This window comes from Pogona vitticeps, chromosome 11 (genome assembly GCF_051106095.1).
Source record: "Pogona vitticeps strain Pit_001003342236 chromosome 11, PviZW2.1, whole genome shotgun sequence".
Lineage (NCBI taxonomy): Eukaryota > Metazoa > Chordata > Lepidosauria > Squamata > Agamidae > Pogona > Pogona vitticeps.
This window is the reverse complement of record NC_135793.1, coordinates 2,623,179-2,640,459: the sequence shown is the minus strand read 5'-3', so window position 1 is coordinate 2,640,459 and position 17,281 is coordinate 2,623,179. Positions and strand designations below refer to the sequence as shown.

At 46.6% G+C, this 17,281-nt stretch overlaps 2 protein-coding genes across 13 annotated transcripts in view; both read left to right on the top strand.

The window, feature by feature from the left end:
• ARHGEF9 (Cdc42 guanine nucleotide exchange factor 9) overlaps positions 1-17,281 on the top strand; it is a 165,872-nt gene that overhangs the window by 64,667 nt on the left and 83,924 nt on the right. For 3 of the 12 annotated variants that reach the window (XM_078380688.1, XM_020784367.3, XM_078380691.1), the window contains exon 1: positions 10,123-10,797. The exons of 4 other annotated variants lie outside the window; for them this stretch is intronic. In XM_078380688.1, coding sequence (XP_078236814.1) covers positions 10,789-10,797 — 9 coding nt within the window. In that variant the 5' untranslated portion in view covers positions 10,123-10,788. Of the gene's footprint in view, positions 1-10,122; positions 10,851-16,745; positions 17,259-17,281 lie in introns of those variants that run through there. 5 more of the 12 variants (XM_078380689.1, XM_020784369.3, XM_020784368.3 and 2 more) reach the window with 4 other exon arrangements.
• LOC140702341 (uncharacterized) lies at positions 10,124-10,614 on the top strand. Its single transcript, XM_078380697.1, has one exon. The coding sequence runs from the start codon at positions 10,124-10,126 to the stop codon at positions 10,301-10,303; it is 180 nt and encodes a 59-aa protein (XP_078236823.1). The 3' UTR covers positions 10,304-10,614.

Below are 17,281 nucleotides of genomic sequence, written 5' to 3'. Positions count from 1 at the left end.
TCCTTCCTTTATCAGAGGAGGAGATGTGTGTGCATTTCCCTCTCTGTGTAGGTCTGTGCAGTTGCTATTAAACCCTTCATCCCTTGCACCCACTTTCAACCTCCCCCACACTCTCCCCCACCCACTCTTCCCCCCACCCGTGCACAGAACATAATATTCAGGCAACGTCCCTCACTTGTTCCCACGCTCTGCCACAGCAACTCAAGCTGTGCCTTGCCAGTTTGCCTAGTAACATTTTCAGAAGATGATCAGATCATTAAAAAAAACCTGTTGTGTAGGAAAACTCTCCTGTCCCCTCTTTCCTTGTGGTGTGGGGAGAGGTGGGGGCAGTAGCAATTGAACCTAATTAGATACGTTCTCTAGCTTCTGTGTATCCTGTTTTTTATGTGTCAAAGGAAACCTTGGAGGTATTGCTGATAATTTGATGGCTCTTTGACCACCTCTAAAATTAAGCTGACTGATCAATATCTAGACTTGTTATGGACTTATTTTCTTTTTATTATGAAAGCCAGAGAAATAAGCATCAGATTCTCAACCGGATTCAAGGTGGCCATGATTCTCCAAAAGCCCAAGGTTTTGCCAGGGACCTTCTTTCTCTCATGCCCGTAGTAAGATGTTGTAACATCTACAGCAGCCTTGATTTAAATCCAGCTGTTGTTCCAAACTAATATAAATCCATAGGGAACTTGAACACTTTATGACATCTCATTGGGTCTAACTGTACTTTGCAGTTGTTACAGGACTTATGGCGACCCCATGAATGAGGGATCTCCAGAAGGCCCTGTCCTCAACTGCTCTGCTCAGCTCTTGCAAACTCAAGTCTGTGGCTTCCTTTAGAGATTCAGTCCATCTTGTGTTTCGTCTTCCTCTTTTCCTGCTACCTTCAACTTTTCCCAGCATGATTGTCTTTTCCAGTAAATGTTTGGGACTAGTAATTAGATTTAGGCCAGGTAAACTACATAAATAAGGCTCCAATTGCATGGAGACTTCCATGGGAATAATTCTTGTTTATCTCAACAAAGCTTACTTCTGAGTAGACACAGACTCAGGAGGGCTGGAAGGAATTTCGGAAGTCATTATGAACACCACCCATAGAGGTAGGAAAACCACTCTTACCACATCTCTGGTAGGTGGCCAGAAACTTCAAAGGAAAGACAGTCCACTACCTTCTGAATTGCCTGTTCTATTGTTGGACATCTCTCACTACCATGACGATCTACAGCTGTCTGTTAAAGTGGACAAGGCTGGGCTGGAAGTTCGATAGCATACGGTGGCCTCCTAGGTTAAGTCACTTTAATGGTACTGATTTATGGAATGGATTACAAGGCCCTTCACTGTTGGTTGAAAGCAAGATACATGAGGACCTGCCGGTAGAACTTAGAGTTCTTCACAAGGGTTTCTGACTTCCAGTGGTTTAATAATAGAATCAATGAAAACTCTTGCACTCACGCTAGAGATAAGAGGGAAGAAGGTGTTGGGTCAAACTGCACCCGTTCCCTTAAACTGCTCCTCCATAGCTCAGTGGTTTAGGCAGATGTCTGTGAAGCCAGAGGTTGGGAGTTTGATTCCCCCACTGTGTCTCCTTGAGAGGAGCTGGACTGGATGATCCATTGGGTCCCTTCCAACTCTGTAGTTCTAAAATCGTTGTCGTCATCATGCTGCTGGGAGGGAAGCGGTTATCTCCAAAGGTTGGAAACACAGCGAGTAGATCTAAATGAAATAAGGAAGGTCACCAGGGATGTCCTTGTGATGGTGGTGGAGGAGTATTTTTAGGTTTCGAGCCAACCTGGGAAGGGCAGTTCTTTCCCAACCTACCATATATCTATGGGTTGCTTCCAGGTATAGACATCTCAAGAACTTGGAAGAGTCAATCCTGGCTGGGGAGATTCTGAGAGACATATCTGTGTGTGCATGTCCGTTGGTCACATAGAAGTGGACAGGAGGGAAAGACTGATGGGGCCTGAGGGTGGATCCATGTTCTGATCCAGAGTTATTATTTCTTTTTTACCCAGAATTTGGGGGAGGGGACATGGAGGATAGAGTGAGTGAGCTGTAGAAGAGTGCATGACTGCTAGGGAAGAGGTCCTCACTTCTCAGCTTTAAACCTGCTGAGCCTCTTTCTACTATAGTCAGTGGTTGAACAGTTGAATGCTCCGATTTCCATTGGTTTTCCAAACTGCTTCATCTCTGGACTGTTCATGCTAGTTTCCTGCACGGCTGGACTCCAGTGTAGTAGTAGTAGTAAAAACTCCAAAACTCCAGTCCTTGGTTCTCTTAGGGAGTCAATCCAACTCCTATTTGTTCTTCCTCTTTTCCTACTTCCTCTCACTTTTCCTAGCATTATTGTCTTTTCCAGAAAGTTTTGTCTTCTCATAATTTGTCCAGAACACAACAACCTATGTTTAATCATTTTAGCTTCTAATCAGAGTTTGGGCTTCATATCATCCAGCACCCACTTCTCTTATCTGGTGGCTCACAGAATGTGTAAAGTTCTCCTCCAACATCACATTTCAGATGAGTCGGGGTTCCCTCTCCCCCTTGTCAGCTTTCCTCATTGTTCAGCTTTCACATCCACATATATTTAACGTTTTGTTAACCCTGGCTGTTATTTCTATCCAGGCAGAGATGGGAACAATAATTTCTTTTGGAGACAGCCATTGACTACAAAGGTTCGGTTATTTCGGAAGTTGTCGTCCAAAACATTAGACTTTCTCCACAACAATTACTACACAGAAGCTGCCTTTTAGGGATGCTCTAGATGTGCATTCCCTGTGTTATTTGGGGGTTGGACTAAATGACCCTTTGGTTCTCTTCCACCAGCACTATCCTTTAGTTCTCCTGAGATGCCATTGGTCTGTCTTGTTTGGTGTATCTACCTGAGTCCAGCTGCCTGGTTTTGCAGGAGAATCAGGGGGCACTGTCTTTTGAAGCCTTCACTGAGGATGCCAGTTGCGTGACCTGCATGAAAGCACATGAGCCATTGACTTACCCTGATCCTCAGAGCATGGCAAAGTCCTTTGGTGGGACTACAGCCCCCAGAATCCTCGAGCCAGCGTGGCTCGTGGCGTTTCTAAGCTCTGCAACGACTAAGCCCCGTTAGGTTCTGGGAGGCTTCTAAAATGCATTTCGGTCTTCATTGTTTAGAGGCAGTACAAGGAGGATCTTGTGATTCAGGGAACAAAAACAGAGCATCTTTCTATTATGTAACTGCCCCCCCCAATTGCTAAAGGGAACACACATCCTTAAGAGGCCTTGATTGTGAGCTGCTGTACATTTGGGACTCCTTGCTCAATACTGAAATTCTGCTCATTAGAAATCGTTTGAACTCCCCTGCTTTGATTTGGTGCTTTATAGACAAAAGAGAGAGATTTAATGGGGAAAGTTCTCTCCCCAGCCTTGAAACATTAAAATGTCATGTAAATGCAGTTGCTGCTGGTTCTGTCAAAGTGTTTTTTTTTTCAAAATGGTTGTATAGTGTAGCCCAGTTCGGTATATCCAGAGTTTGGGGTCAGCCGTGCTTTTAGGGGATAAGGAACTCCCACAATCCTGCAGCGCTTGACATGTTGACCTGGGCACTGTAGTCCAGAAAAAGTAACTTAGGCTGCAGACCAGTTCGGCCAACCAACGGTTCTGCTAGCAGATCTCTGATGTCGGCTGGCAGACGGAGATTTCTAACAGAAGAAGGGTCTTGTGCCCCATTGTTACTGCCATGACTGGCATACCTTTCTGTTAGCAACACACCTGCAAGGTTGCAGAGGGAGGAATGACTTTCTGATTACCGGGTGTCCAGGATCTTTTTAGTACATCAGCAGGATTGAACCCAGATCTTCTCTGTGCAATGCAGGTGCTCTCCTGCTCTGCTATGAGGATTTTTTAAAAAATGCATTATCAAAACAGAACTTGAGAGAATGACTTTTTGGTTTGGAGTCCAACTTCCAAAATGCCCCAGCCAACATCATCCCAAGAGCTGTGGGCCCCCGTAAGTCACATTTCTAATCCCTGGTGAATGCTACAAACCACATCAGCTCACCACATTTTTATACCAAGTCTTGGGTGGGCCAGGGGTATAAATTTAAATCAATACCTTAGCAGAACATGATGTGCTTCCATGTACTCGAAGGCATGGAGGTTCTCAGAGGCTTAAAAACAGTGCTGAAGTTTTATTAAGAAAATTATTAAGTACTTAATTCCTCATTCAGAGTCGCTTCAAGCTGTTAATTTTCAGTAGGGGCTGGACAGCATGTCTATTTTGAATAGCTTTCTACACTTTTCCAATCCAGATTAAAGCAGGTAAATGTGATAATCTCGCACCCAATGATCCAGTGACCAAATGGAATACTGTAGTAGGTTGTCCTATGGAGTGGGGTCAGCAAGGTCTACCCAAGAAGACTGGGGATTTAAGGCTGATGGGTTTATAGCTCACTACGGCTGAAGTCTTGATGTACGGTCTTTGGGCAAGACGTTGGTGTTCATTCCAACAGGATGTTCACACATGAAGGAGAAGTGGGTGAGAGGGGAGGATGGGGCACCAGCCCGGGTTGGAGCAGGAGACACCTGAGCGACACCTAGTTGCTGGTCCTCAGTGTTGAGATCATCGGGAGAGGCCTCCCCCTTGGTCCCACCACCTTCACAGGTGCACTTGGTAGAGACACAGGAGAGGGCCCTGTCTGTGGCTGCTCCCAGTCTCTGGAACTCCCTCCCACTGGAGGCCACCCTGGTCCCATCTTTGCTGTCCTTCCACAAGCAGGCCAAGACTTTTCAGGCAATCTGGCTGCCTAAATGGGGCTCTTCCGCGGATGATTGTGCTTTACTGCTTTGAATGTGGTTTTGGTGTTGCTTTTATCCACTGTCTTTTTGTGTTGTGTTTGTCTGATCCTTTTTAGGATTTGTGTACTTGCTGCGTTTAGCTTCCAATGTTGTCTTTTAATTGTTGTAAGCTGCCTCGGGTCCTTCTGAAGGAGAAAGGTGGGGTAAAAAGATTTTCAGTAAGTAAATAAATATATTCAGGTAGACCTACAGAATCAACCAATGGACGGTTAAGTCCCAATGAGTCAACTGGTGTGCTCTTGTTGAAACTAAGAGTTTGGCTTGTCCCTTGGTATTTTTATTGTTTGAAAGGATGAGCTAAGCACTCTTCCTCAAAGAACCCATGGGTGGGAATATCTGTATGAGAGAGAAGAGGTTTTTTGGAGTGGAGGAAAGCCACAAAGCCGTGTTTCTTAAGCTGCATCACGGAGAGTCGACTGAAGTGGGAGCCACTGTGACGGAGAGGCTCTGAAACCCTTTGATGCCACAAAAACAGGGGATGTGTGCAGAAATTAGCTTCATTAAGGGCTTTAATCCGTTCCCTGTGTCTTTGGGAAGTGCATGACAGAGTGGGCCAACGTCTGCCTTGTCTTGTGTCTCACCCGTTCCCTTTGAATCATGTTCGGTTCTGCATTTTTAGCCGAAGCGAATCCGTCCTGCTGTTTTCGGCCCATCAGCACTCTGCTGTGAACCGATAGACCGTCTGTAGTCTCGGATGAATGAGAGCGAACTTCGATACTGAGAAGGGCTAGGTTGTTAACCCATAATAGTGAATAAAAATACAGATTTTAAGAAGGTGAATGTCTTTTACAAAATCCTTTTTTAAAAAGGAAAAAAAAACCCAAACCCAACAGTTCTAACTGGGATACAGTACAGGGTAAGGGCTGAGAGGTTTAAGATGACTTTATTTAATAAATAAATAATTCTAAAAAATAATAATTAAATGAATAATACATTATTTAGATTACAGTTAGAATACCCCAGGCAGCCATGGCTGCTGAGAAAGCATGCTGGATGAGAACTGTAGTCTACAAAAAGTGGTGTTGTTTTTTCCCCTGATCTCCTACCAAAGAGGACAGTCTCTGAGATGAACACAGAGCACTTTCTGATACAAATCCCATGAGGATCTCCGGTTGAGAGACTTCATTATCCACATTCACTGGTGGCAAGAGGTGAGGTGCCGGGATTTTAAAAGCTGCAGAACCCTGACCTTGGAAGGGCTGGCTGTAGAGTTTAAGCCAGCGCGGTCACCCAAGTGGATCGGGGACTCTTTTCTAGCTGTCTCAGGTGAAGCAGAGCCCAAGGGGCTGGGTGGATGGGGTCCAAGACTCAACCATAGCCTGGAGAGCCTTGGGACTATTGGTGGTATCTCCCAAGTTGGAGGAGGAGGGAGCAGAACTTTGAAACCTTCTTGACTGGGTACGACTCCCAGAATCAAGGCTGGAAGGCTGGGTCAACCTTGAGCCAGTTATCAGAGCTCATTGGGATTGAACTCATGTTGCGAACAGAGTCTTGACTGCAGTCCTGCAGTTTAACCACTGTGCAACAAGGCTCAGTAAGGAAAGCTTTTCATCATCACCCTTCCCCCCCCCCTACAAAACACACACACAAAGAGATATAAAGCCCTGAAGTCATGGCTCTGTTTTCTTCTGCCACACCTTTAACAGAAACCCAAGAAATATCCTACAAACAGGAGGAAGTCGATGATCATTCCTGTTTCATAAAGACGGTGCCTCTGCTCTGGGTTTTAGTTCGAACTTGGCAGGGCAATAAGAGTCCCTGCTTCTTTAACTCCATCTAGATCAATGACGTCATCATCATCATTACCATCATTATCGGTGTTGCCTCTTTTTTTCTTTTTGCACTTGTCCGTAATCTTTTTTCCTTCCCCTCCTGCAACTTTCTTCCTTCGACAGCTTCCTCGTGGCTTTCTAGCCACTCACCTTTTCCACCCTTTCACTTCCACCTCCCTCCCTTTCCTTTTTCATCGGCTATTTTTGGGATGAGTTAATGGAACAGCATCAATTTTGCCCTCGTCCGGCCGCCCATCTTCTCGCCAGGCTGTTAATGCAATTGTGTCATGAATACAAAATATGCCGCGCGAAGGTAAGCTGATTAGGAGCTATAATGAATCAGTGCCTTTCTCCATGGCCTCGGAGCCTTGCCTCCCTTCCAGGCGAAGGACGGGAAGGTCAGGGAGAAAAAAGGGAGATGAGGAGGGAGTAGCACAGGAGATGCAGGGAGAGTCTCACCAGGAGAGAGGCTTGGAAGTAGAAAAGTAGCCCATTGGCTGGGGTGGGTGATGCTCAAATGGGGGGGCATATGCCAAACATACCCCCCCTCCAGTTCCACCTAAATTATAGAATAATCATGTGTTGTCAAATCAATTCTGACTTACAGTAACCCTTTTCAGGATTTTCTAGGTAGAGGATACTCAGAAGTGCTTTACCGTTCGATTCCTCTAGGGGTGCTGTGGGACTGTGCAGCTGGCTCAAGGCCACCCAGGCTGGCTTTACTCCCAGGAGGCACCGTGGAGAACTGAATTTCCAACCTCTGGCTCTGCAGCTAGATACTTAAACTACTGAACTATCCCAGCTAGTATAATCATCATCATCATGTGCGGTCAAGTCAATTATGATTTATGGCAACCCTATTCAGGGATTTTCTAGGTAGAGAATACTCAGAAGTGCTTTACCTTTTCCTTCCTCTAGGGGCAGCCTTGAGACTGTGCAGCTTGCCCAGGGATATACAGGCTGGCCCTATTCGCAGGAGGCACTGTGGGGAATCAAACTCCCAACCCCTAGTTACAAAGCCAGATACTTAAACTACTGAGTTATCCAACCAGCTTACTTGAAATCATACAATTTATTTATTTTATTTATTTAATTTCTATCCCGCCTATCTGGTCATACTAGACAAATTTAAAAGAAGGATTTTTATTTTTATTTTTTCCCTGATTTGCCATGGAAATGCAGTGGCTTGCCATAAATAAGCAGTGTGTGTGTGTGTGAACAAATGAGTATATACCATATTTGCTTGAATTTGGTTAAATTGCATATGAATGAGATTTTTTTCTGAAGGTGGTGTTAAAAGGAAAAATAATTTCCCTGCTGTTTACCGCCTAAAATTGTCAGTGATTCATAAGCAGAGCCCAGAAGGGGCAGAAGGACCTTCCAACTTGGAGGTTGATGGAAAGGAGGAAAAGCCAGAACAGTGAATCATGCAGAGCTGCAGTGGGGAACATCTTCAGTAAGCAAGTTATTGGTGCCCACAGAAGCCTTTGCTTCTTTCATGAATATATCTCCTCTGGTTTGCTCCAATTTCCTTGTTCTTTTACTGCGGTCTGAAATTTTGCAATCATCTCCTTAACCATTCCTTTCCCTTCAAATATATATTTGAATGTTTGATTGACTGTTGGAAGAAAAGTGACCCAAAGCGTCACAGAGATGGTTAAAAATGGGATGCTGACTCAAAGTGGGGTGAGAAGGAACCCAGGCACAAGGATGATTGATTGGAACAGGTCATGGCTCACTGGTGGCTTTATAATCAAGAGCACTCTATACTTTGGTGTCACTTATATTCTTATAAAAACTTTTTTTAAAAAAATGATTGAAGGGTGGATGAATCAGCCAATGGGTATTCAGTGGTCCAATTAGCCCACCATAGATAAATGGAACCTCCACCTTCAGAAAGTGTCTACCTCTGAGTACCACCTGTTGGGGAATGACAGGGACATGCTATTGCATTCATGCTCTGGTGGGGGAATCTCCAGATGTCTGTTGCACCAAGTCTCAATCGCTTCCCTTTGGCTTTGTTTAAGGCATGGTATAGCCTCTTCCTCTGGAAGCGAGAGAGGGAGGATGGAAGAGTGGAAGGAGGGAAGGAAGGAAGAGGGAACCGAAAGGAGAAAGAGGGAAATGAGGAGAAGAAGGAGAGAAGCGGAAGGAAGAGGAAAGGGCTGCAAATGAAAGGAAGGAAAAAGGGAGGGAGGAGGAAGTAGGGAGGAAGAGAAGGAGGGAAGTGGGAGGGAGGGAGGGAAGAGGGAGAGGAAGGAAGGAAGGAAGGAAGGAAGGAAGGAAGGAAGGAAGGAAGGAAGGAAGGAAGGAAGGAAGGAAGGAAGGAAGGAAGGAAGGAAGGAAGGAAGGAAGGAAGAGCAGCGGGGGGTGTGTGTGTAAGATTGTCAGTGCCCTGGTTTTCTCCCCTTTATCACCTGCTTCTTTCCAAATATCCATCCATCCATCCATCCATCTTTCCCCTCCTCCTCCCTCTCTCTTTTCCTTCCTTCCTTCCTTCCTTCCTTCCTTCCTTCCTTCCTTCCATTCATCATCAGCTCCTTCCTTCCTTCCTTCCTTCCTTCCTTCCTTCCTTCCTTCCTTCCTTCCTTCCTTCCTTCCTTCCTTCCTTCCTTCCCTCCCTCCCGGCTCTTGGCCTGCCGCCGCCGCCGCCGAGTAACCCCCCCAGCCCTTCCTCTTCCTTCCTCTTCCCCTTCCTCGCCATGGGGGGGGGGGGCGCCCGGCCCTTGATTAGTATGCGAGCGCGCCCGCCTGGCGCCGAGAGATGCGGCAGCGGCGGCAGCGGCGGCGGCGGCGGCGAGGAGGAGGAGGAGGAGGAGGAGGAAGAAGACGAAGAAGACGCGGAGGGCTGGCAGCGCCGTCACGCTCACCCGGCCAGCGAAGGCAGCCCAGCCCTTGCAGGAGCGGAACGGGGCGGATGGGTGGGCAGTAGCAGCATCAGCACCACCAGCGCCCGCCGCATCCCAGACGCGGAGCAGGGCCCTCCGGCGCGAAGCATCCTTTCTCCAGCCCGCCTCGGTGGCTTGTCTCCCCTCCCTCTCTCCCTCCTTCCCTGTCTCTCTCTCTCTCTCTCTCTCTCTCCACCCCCCCTTCCCTCACTCTCTTCCTCCTCCTCCTCCTCCTCCTTCCTGCCTGCTTGCTTTCCTTCCTGGTGCATCTAGCTCCGGGGCTCAACTGGTTGGGGGATGCCGCGGTGGCCGCTCTCCCTCGCAGGTCCCAGCCGCGGCTCCGAGCTGGAGAGAGACTGAAACAGAGGAGAGCAAAAGAGAGAGAGAGAGATTGAGAGGAGGACCCGCCAGCAACAGGCACCGGCGCGCCCGCAGATCCCCATCGCCGCCGCCGCCGCTTCTCCAAAGGCACCACCAACCCGCCGGAGAGCCCAGCCGAGAAGACCCCCTCGGGGGGAGAGAAAGCCAGAGGAGGGAGAGCCTGGCTGGTTCCCCCCCCCCCGCCGCCGCCGCCGCCGCTTCCTTGCCTCTTTTTTTTTTTCTCCTCTTCCTCCTCTCTTCTAGCATGGTGGATGTATGGACAGTCTCACGGAGCAGACGTTGACAGCGCCCGGCCTCCCGGCTCCTCACCTGGAGCACTACAGCGTTCTCCATTGCACCATGACCTTGGATGTCCAGACGGTGGTGGTCTTTGCCGTCATCGTGGTCCTGCTGCTGGTCAATGTCATCCTCATGTTCTTCTTGGGCACCCGCTGAATGGACCTGCTGCCTGGCCTGGCCTGGCCTTCTTCCCCCCCGCCCGGGCTCTTCATTTCCCACCCACCCAGCCCCCCTCCTGCCATTCCCTCCTCTTTCAACTGAATCCCCCCCCCTTCCATCTCTCTGGCTTCCGCCTTGGGTTTTCCGTCTTGGGCTCCGGCTTCTCCGCTTCTGACGCGGTGATGGTTCCACGCTGAGGAGGAGGAAGAGGCGACCCGTCGGCTGTAGGAAAAACAAAAAAACAAGCACAAAACCACCTCTGGAGAAGGAGGAGGAGGAGGAGAAGAAGGGAGGGAAAAATCCGAATTGACAAACAAAAACCATCCAGAGAGCAAGAGAGAGAGCGAGAGCGCAAAAAAAGGGGGAACAGTAAACGGAAAAAAATTATCCCCATAAACACACAGAGGAAAAAAAAATACTTTACTGAGGGGGGAGACAGAGCGAGCCACCAAGAGATTCAACATGGCCTCGTTGTGATCTGTATGACGTTGGTATATTATCTCTCCATAAATCTTTTGTCATGTCTTGTCTTTTAAGTATGCCTGTAAGTGGATCTGCTTTAATGGCCCGTTCATTCTTGATTCATTGATGGATTGCTGAATCTATAGATATATATGTTTGTGTGTGTGTGTGTGTGTGTGTGTGCATGCGCGCGCGCGTGTGCGCGTGTGTTTGGGTGCGCGCATGCACGCTGCACATGTTGGAATCTCAGCCCAGAGTCCGGCTTCTGCCTGGAATATTGATTGCTGGACCTGCCAGCGTCTCCACCGAAAGCGACGCTTGGGGGTCTACTGGTGATCCGAGGGAGGCTGGGATTTCTGTGCGTGTGCGACAGAGAGAGGGGGGGGGGTTGCCTTGTAAGGAGGATGGGATGCATAGTCCTCCTTTAAAGCGATACCATCGTTTGAGAAAGACAAAGGGGAAGGAATGACTCCCTTAGGCGGGATGGTGGTGCTGAGATCTGTTTAATCCTCAAAGGATTCCCCCATCTCTGGAAAGCCAGTGCCTTTAATAAAGGGAATGGCAAGAGAGAGAGAGAGAGAGAGAGGGACGGATGAAGATTCCCCTGCTGGGTCAGGATTTCAGCAAAGAGGAAGAAAATGAATTTTATTAAAAGCATGGGCTGGATGGGATGAGGAAGCCTTTGGGAGAGGGGGAGTTATTTATTTAATTGCGTTGCCTTGACAATGTGACTCAAATCCTCAAACCTCCCGGCCTTCCCCCCACCCCACCCCACCCCACCCTGACCCTTTCAGTTCTGGCTTCACCCCCATCTCTTTTGGGGCGGCTCCATCAGGCAACAGAAGCAAGTCCAGCCAGCTGGGCTTCAGGGGTCAGTGTGGGCTTCCCCATTTTGGCAGGCGGGCTGGCAGAGAGAGAGAGAGAGAGAGAGAGAAGAGAGAGAGAGAAGAGAGAGAGTCTGTTTGCTTTTGGCTTTTGAAATACACTTCTCTCTACCAGTGATCCTCTCTCTCTCTCTCTCTCTCTCTCTCTCTCTCTCTCTCTTGGTCTCCCAGTGTCTGGCTCATTCAAAGCTGGCATGGAGGTAGGAAGCCGAGAGAAAGGGGGGGGGGGAATGAAGAACAGAGGAAGAAAAGAAAAGAAAAAAAGAAAAATCTTTGCCTACCACAGAGATAACAAGATTCCCAGATGGGCAGCTTAGGGTGACTTAATTTGCATCGATTTCCTGGGGAATGAAGTGCTGAATTGTGTATTATATGAGATTGGAGGGGAGGGCTTTGCTCAGCTCTCTGTGCAACAGTGGCTGAGAAAGAAACACAATTGTCCAGAATTATGGCCCCAAGACAGGCAGCCTCAGGGAAGAAGCAAAGCAGAGCTCAAGAAGACCTAGAAAGAGCATCTTTTTCGGTTATAGGGCTTCTTTGGGAAACCCCAAATATGTGAAAGCAGCCTTCATGCAGCCTTGTTTGATCTTTTCAAAATCATTAGTTTTTTTCTGGTGATTGAGGAGGAAGGGGGGGGGGGAACCCAGCCTCCCACATTTTCCTTCACCTGTTCCCAGCAGGTATTTATTGCATGCTCTATATGTATGCCTGTATACACGTGGGCTGCAGGTATAGTTTTACCTGGTAACGGATAGGGCCCTTTGAAATGAATGAAATTTGCCCCAGTTGGAGCCTTAAACTGGATCAGACCCCAGTGAGAAATGTCAGTGATGGGGAAAGGCTGCTGGCCATTTCTTGATGAACCCTGATGATGATGATGATGATGATGATGATGATGATGATGATGATGATAATAATAATAATAATAATAATAATAATAATAATAATAATAATAATTAATAATAATAATAATAATAATAATAATAATAATAATAATAATAATAATAATAATAATAATAATAATAATAATAATAATAATAATAATAATAATAATAATAATAATAATAAAAAATAGCAGCAGCAATACTAACAACCAGATTTCCAGGGGCAGTTACAAGATAATCCCGTAGAAATATCACTCTTCACAGGCTCACCGGCCGTTGCCGGAGCCGACAGGTGTCTGGATTTTGGCTTGTTCGCTTGTTGGCTATCTGAAGGAACAGGTGTTTGTGACGACTCTCATGAAGTTTGATGGGTGGGTGTTTTTATGGGTTTTTAAAAAAATAATTTCCAGTGAGACAATTTGGAATATTTGCAATGCCTCTCAAAGTGTGCAGCCTCGGGAATGGATGTCGCCCTGACAGAAGAGTATGTCGCTCGATTCTTGTCTGCTTTTGATCTTGAAGGAATGATATAAACTGGCCCGAAAGGGGTGGGAGAAGGAGTCGTGAAAGGAAGCAATGGGCGGACAGACATGTGGGGCTGGTGGGTTGTTGTTTTCTCTCTCTCCCCCCCCCCCCTTTAACATCTCTGATCTTCCTTGTAAGATCTGAACATGTTTGTCCCCAAAATAACAGCGACGGGCATTGCCTGGCAACTGGCGAAATACCTCACTGCCACCTGGATGAATCACTTTCCTCTCATTGTGAAGATTTTGGCAGATTGCTGAGGGGGAGGCAGTGCTTAGTATATGGAGCATCTGCTCTCTTTTGGCCCGACAGCGACAATGCCTTTTTAAAAATCTTTTTTTTAAAAAAAATATTATTATGTTATCACTAGTGCATGTTTGTATTTTGGAAGGTTTTCCAAACAAATTTGAGGTGTCTTGATGAATAATTATAAGATGCATACGAGCTCCTGGGAGGAGGCGTAAAGAGGAAGTTTGTCCCAAAAACCTCTTCTGGGGCAAATCCAGTTCTGAAACCTGTCATTTTAAAACAAATGCTAGCCATAATGGCTACCTAGATTTCTTTCCCATTTAAAAAAACAACAACCCTAAAGAAAATAGGAACGAAAGATACCAGAAGATTCATATATTCTCTTGACAGAGGAGAGTCAGAACATCCAGAACTGAATGAAAATTTGGAGCCCTGTTAGATGGCCAGAATCGTGGCTAGGCTCGCTTACAACATCTCACTGAAGTCCTATGGAGGTGACTCCTGGGTAAAGCTATAAAAGGTGGTGGCCACCGCCATTTCTTCACAAGCCATTCCTTATGAAGTATCTACAGGAGGAGTTGGATGATGGCATACCTTTTTGAGTCCTATTTTGGAAATCTGTGCTGACAACCGTATTTTTTAGCGCCGCAGAGCTACTGATGGAAGAATCTGCAAGCTTTGATGGGAGGCTTTGAATGCAGATGAGATTTCTGGCCATCAGCTGCACAGATGGCCTTTAACAGAGAAGAGCCTTAGGGTTGGGCATAGCTGGATTTGAATCCATGGGACACGTGAGTCATGTGGACGTAGGAAACTGTCTTATACTCAGTCAGATCGTGAATCAGATCTGCTTAACCCGGTATTGTGTGGGTAGGAATTCTGCAGGATTTGGGGGAAGAGTCTTTCCTTAAAGCTATCGGGGATCACGGCAGGGACCTCATGAAAGCAAAGCAAGTGCTCTCTGGCTAAACCACCAATCCCGTTGATTTCAAATTGAGCTCAATTCCATTTATTGCAAGAGGGCTTTGCTAAGTACAGAAAGTCAGTGTGGTGTGATGGGTAGAGGGTTCAACTAGGATTCAGGGGGCCTTGATTCAAATCCCAGTTTGGCCGTGGAACCTGACTGGGAAGATGCAATGGTCACCCACTGCTTGAATATCTTGACATCTTGAAAACTCTGTTAGGATCGCTGTTAACTTGGAAGTATTACCAATCACACCCGTCAAAGCATGACTACATTTACAACCCACTGAGGCCGGATCTATACACAAGCTATATAAGTCCCAATGGAATGCCTAAAATCATGAGGGATGTCAGAATGCAGAAATAATGCAAAATCAGTACGATTGAACAATGTGGTTGGCTTTGGTAATGCTGTGAGGCTTCCTGAATTTGATACGGCTTAGCGTGTCTTCAGTCTCGTCCTGGATCTAGCCCATAATTCTTATGTAACGCTACTCCCGTTATGTTTCGGTTTGGGAAAAAAGCCTCGCTGAGGAGTCGGTGAGCCATACTCCCAAGAAAACATGCACATGATGGCAGGGTTAAGGCTGGTTCGACCTCGTTCCCTTAATGAGTAATAATAATGTTTTCGTATATAAGGGGAAACTGCTCCAAGTGGACCCGCATTTTTTCGTGCACGGGTTCCGAACGTGCAAAGCCATCGTTCTCTGAGCGGCTGACAAAATATGTGAGCCTTTTAAAGAAGGAAACAAGAGTTGAAATTAACCCTGTGGAAGCTTTACACGGCAGGTCTGTGCACGTGGCCTTCTCTGAATTTGTGACCATCAGTCCTAGAAACAGAGCTAGGAAATGGTGCAAAATTCCACACAACTCTCTGGCGCACTCTTTTTGATGTTTTCGATCATCAGCATCCTGTCTTATTTAAGGTGCACTTGTTAAACTTAACTCCTTCCCCTTATAAATTACGGCCCTCCAGTGCAGAAATTAGTTGGGGGTCAAAAGGTGGGGGAAAGAACCAGCCATCTGGGGCACCAGGATTAGGCCAACCTGAGTAGATTTTCAAGGAGGGGAGTCCCTTCTTTCCTCAGCCTTAATTCGAATGCTTCCCCACTCCTGGATCTTGTACCCCATTCCTTGGAGGGCGGGGGAACTGAAGTCAGAAACAGAGGGGAGACATGCAAACGAATGAATGGCCCAAATCATGTGGTTTTGCATAATCACTTGCACTGGAGTAGGCCTATGGAATCCATGGGGATTCCGTGAGTCAACTCTTCCATATGTTCCATGGGCTCAAATGGGCCTTCTCTAGCCGCACCTTACTATGCTAAAGTAAGTTGCATTTGAATCAAGTAGGTGCCTTTGAATCCATTGGACCTACGAAGGAGCTGACTCGCCACGTCCCCCTGGGTTCCCTGGGCCTGCCCTCGTGTCCCTTACCATACTAAGGCGCAGGATCTAGGCCATCATTTTGGTGAAGCGCGGGGGTGGCCTTTGCCTTCAGCAAATTGAGCAGCAAATGTGTGTAACATGTAAAGATATGAATTAGGAAATCATGGGTTGTTGCATGACTGTTAAATATGCTAAAAAGATGATGTCAACATTCACATAGGGAAGTCAGTCCTGCAATGTCGGGCTCCTTGTTTTCCCTCCCAAAATATAAAATTTGGGGAGAATGTGATCCTGATCCTGATCCTGGGTGTTGTCCCCTCTGTGCTTTCGAGACGCAAGCCTTCTAGGGCTGAGGTGTGTGTGTGTGTGTCCCAAGTGGTATGCAAAACTCTTTTGTGACCGGATCTACCCATTGCATCATAGCAAACCCCCACTCCAGGGAAAGGTCCCTTCCGTAGGGCGACCCCGTAAAGAAATCTCCTGCGGCCTTTTTAGGTAAGACGCCCTCAGACACACAAAACTCCTGTTCTCCAGGTGTTTCCTGGAAAAATACCTCCCCAACTGAGATTCTCAGGACTAGAGCCACCAATCTGCCATGGGGATGTAATTAATAATAATAATAATAATAATAATAATAATAATAATAATAATAATAATAATAATAATAATAATAATAATAATAATAATAATAATAATAATAATAATAATAATAATAATAATAATAATAATAAATGTTTTGTTTAAAACATGTATCTGTTATATAATACCAGTCAATTTTTTTGATTGACAGTGCCTGATATTTTTGAGTAAGCATAAGAATAAGGATATAATAGTCAATGTTTTTATAATTTTGATTGATTCTGTCTGGTGTTTATATTATTATTATTATTATTATTATTATTATTATTATTATTATTATTATTATTATTAGTAGTAGTAGTAGTAGTAGTAGTAGTAGTAGTAGTAGTAGTAGTAGTAGTAGTAGTAGTAGCAGCAGCAGCAGCAGCAGCAGCAGTAGTATTAGTAGTATTAGTAGTATTAGTAGTATTAGTAGCATTAATAGTATTGCTGCTGCTGCTGCTGCTTTTTCAGCGATGTCCTCCACTTCATCTCTCACCTGGTTTTTCACGTGCCAAAATCAGGAGGGAGGAGGAGCTACGAGGCTTTGGAGGTGTTTCTGTTGCTAATTCTGACCAGAGCATTCGGAGATATTTGTTCCTTCCTTCCCTCCCTCCCTCCCTCCCTCCTTCCTCCAGCCCCCACCCCCCCTTTGCTGCTCCTCAGGAGGAGGAGAGTGACTAGAGAGTGTTTCCTGCTTCCCGGGGGTTCAGGTCACAGAGCAAAGCGCTCCCTGGATCTCTTCCCAGCCTTGCTGACTGGAGGAGTGGGGGGGAGTGTGATATGGGGGCTCCCTGACAGAGATCTGCCTTCTTTCTCATGCGGTCCATTAGTTAGCTGCATCCTCGGCTCGAATCCTGCTCTCCGCCTGTCCCCATCTCTTTTCACAATGTGGCTCAACCTCTTTCGGGATCAGGGGTTCGGTGCGCAGCCCAGCTGCTGTGTACGATGGCCGAAGGCAAATGGCCAAAAAGCAATGTAAGTTTCCCCCACCCCACCCA

Coding starts and splice junctions, on each gene's coding strand:
- LOC140702341 (XM_078380697.1), top strand. CDS start 10,124: ATGGACAGTCTCACGGAGCAGACGTTGACAGCGCCCGGCCTCCCGGCT.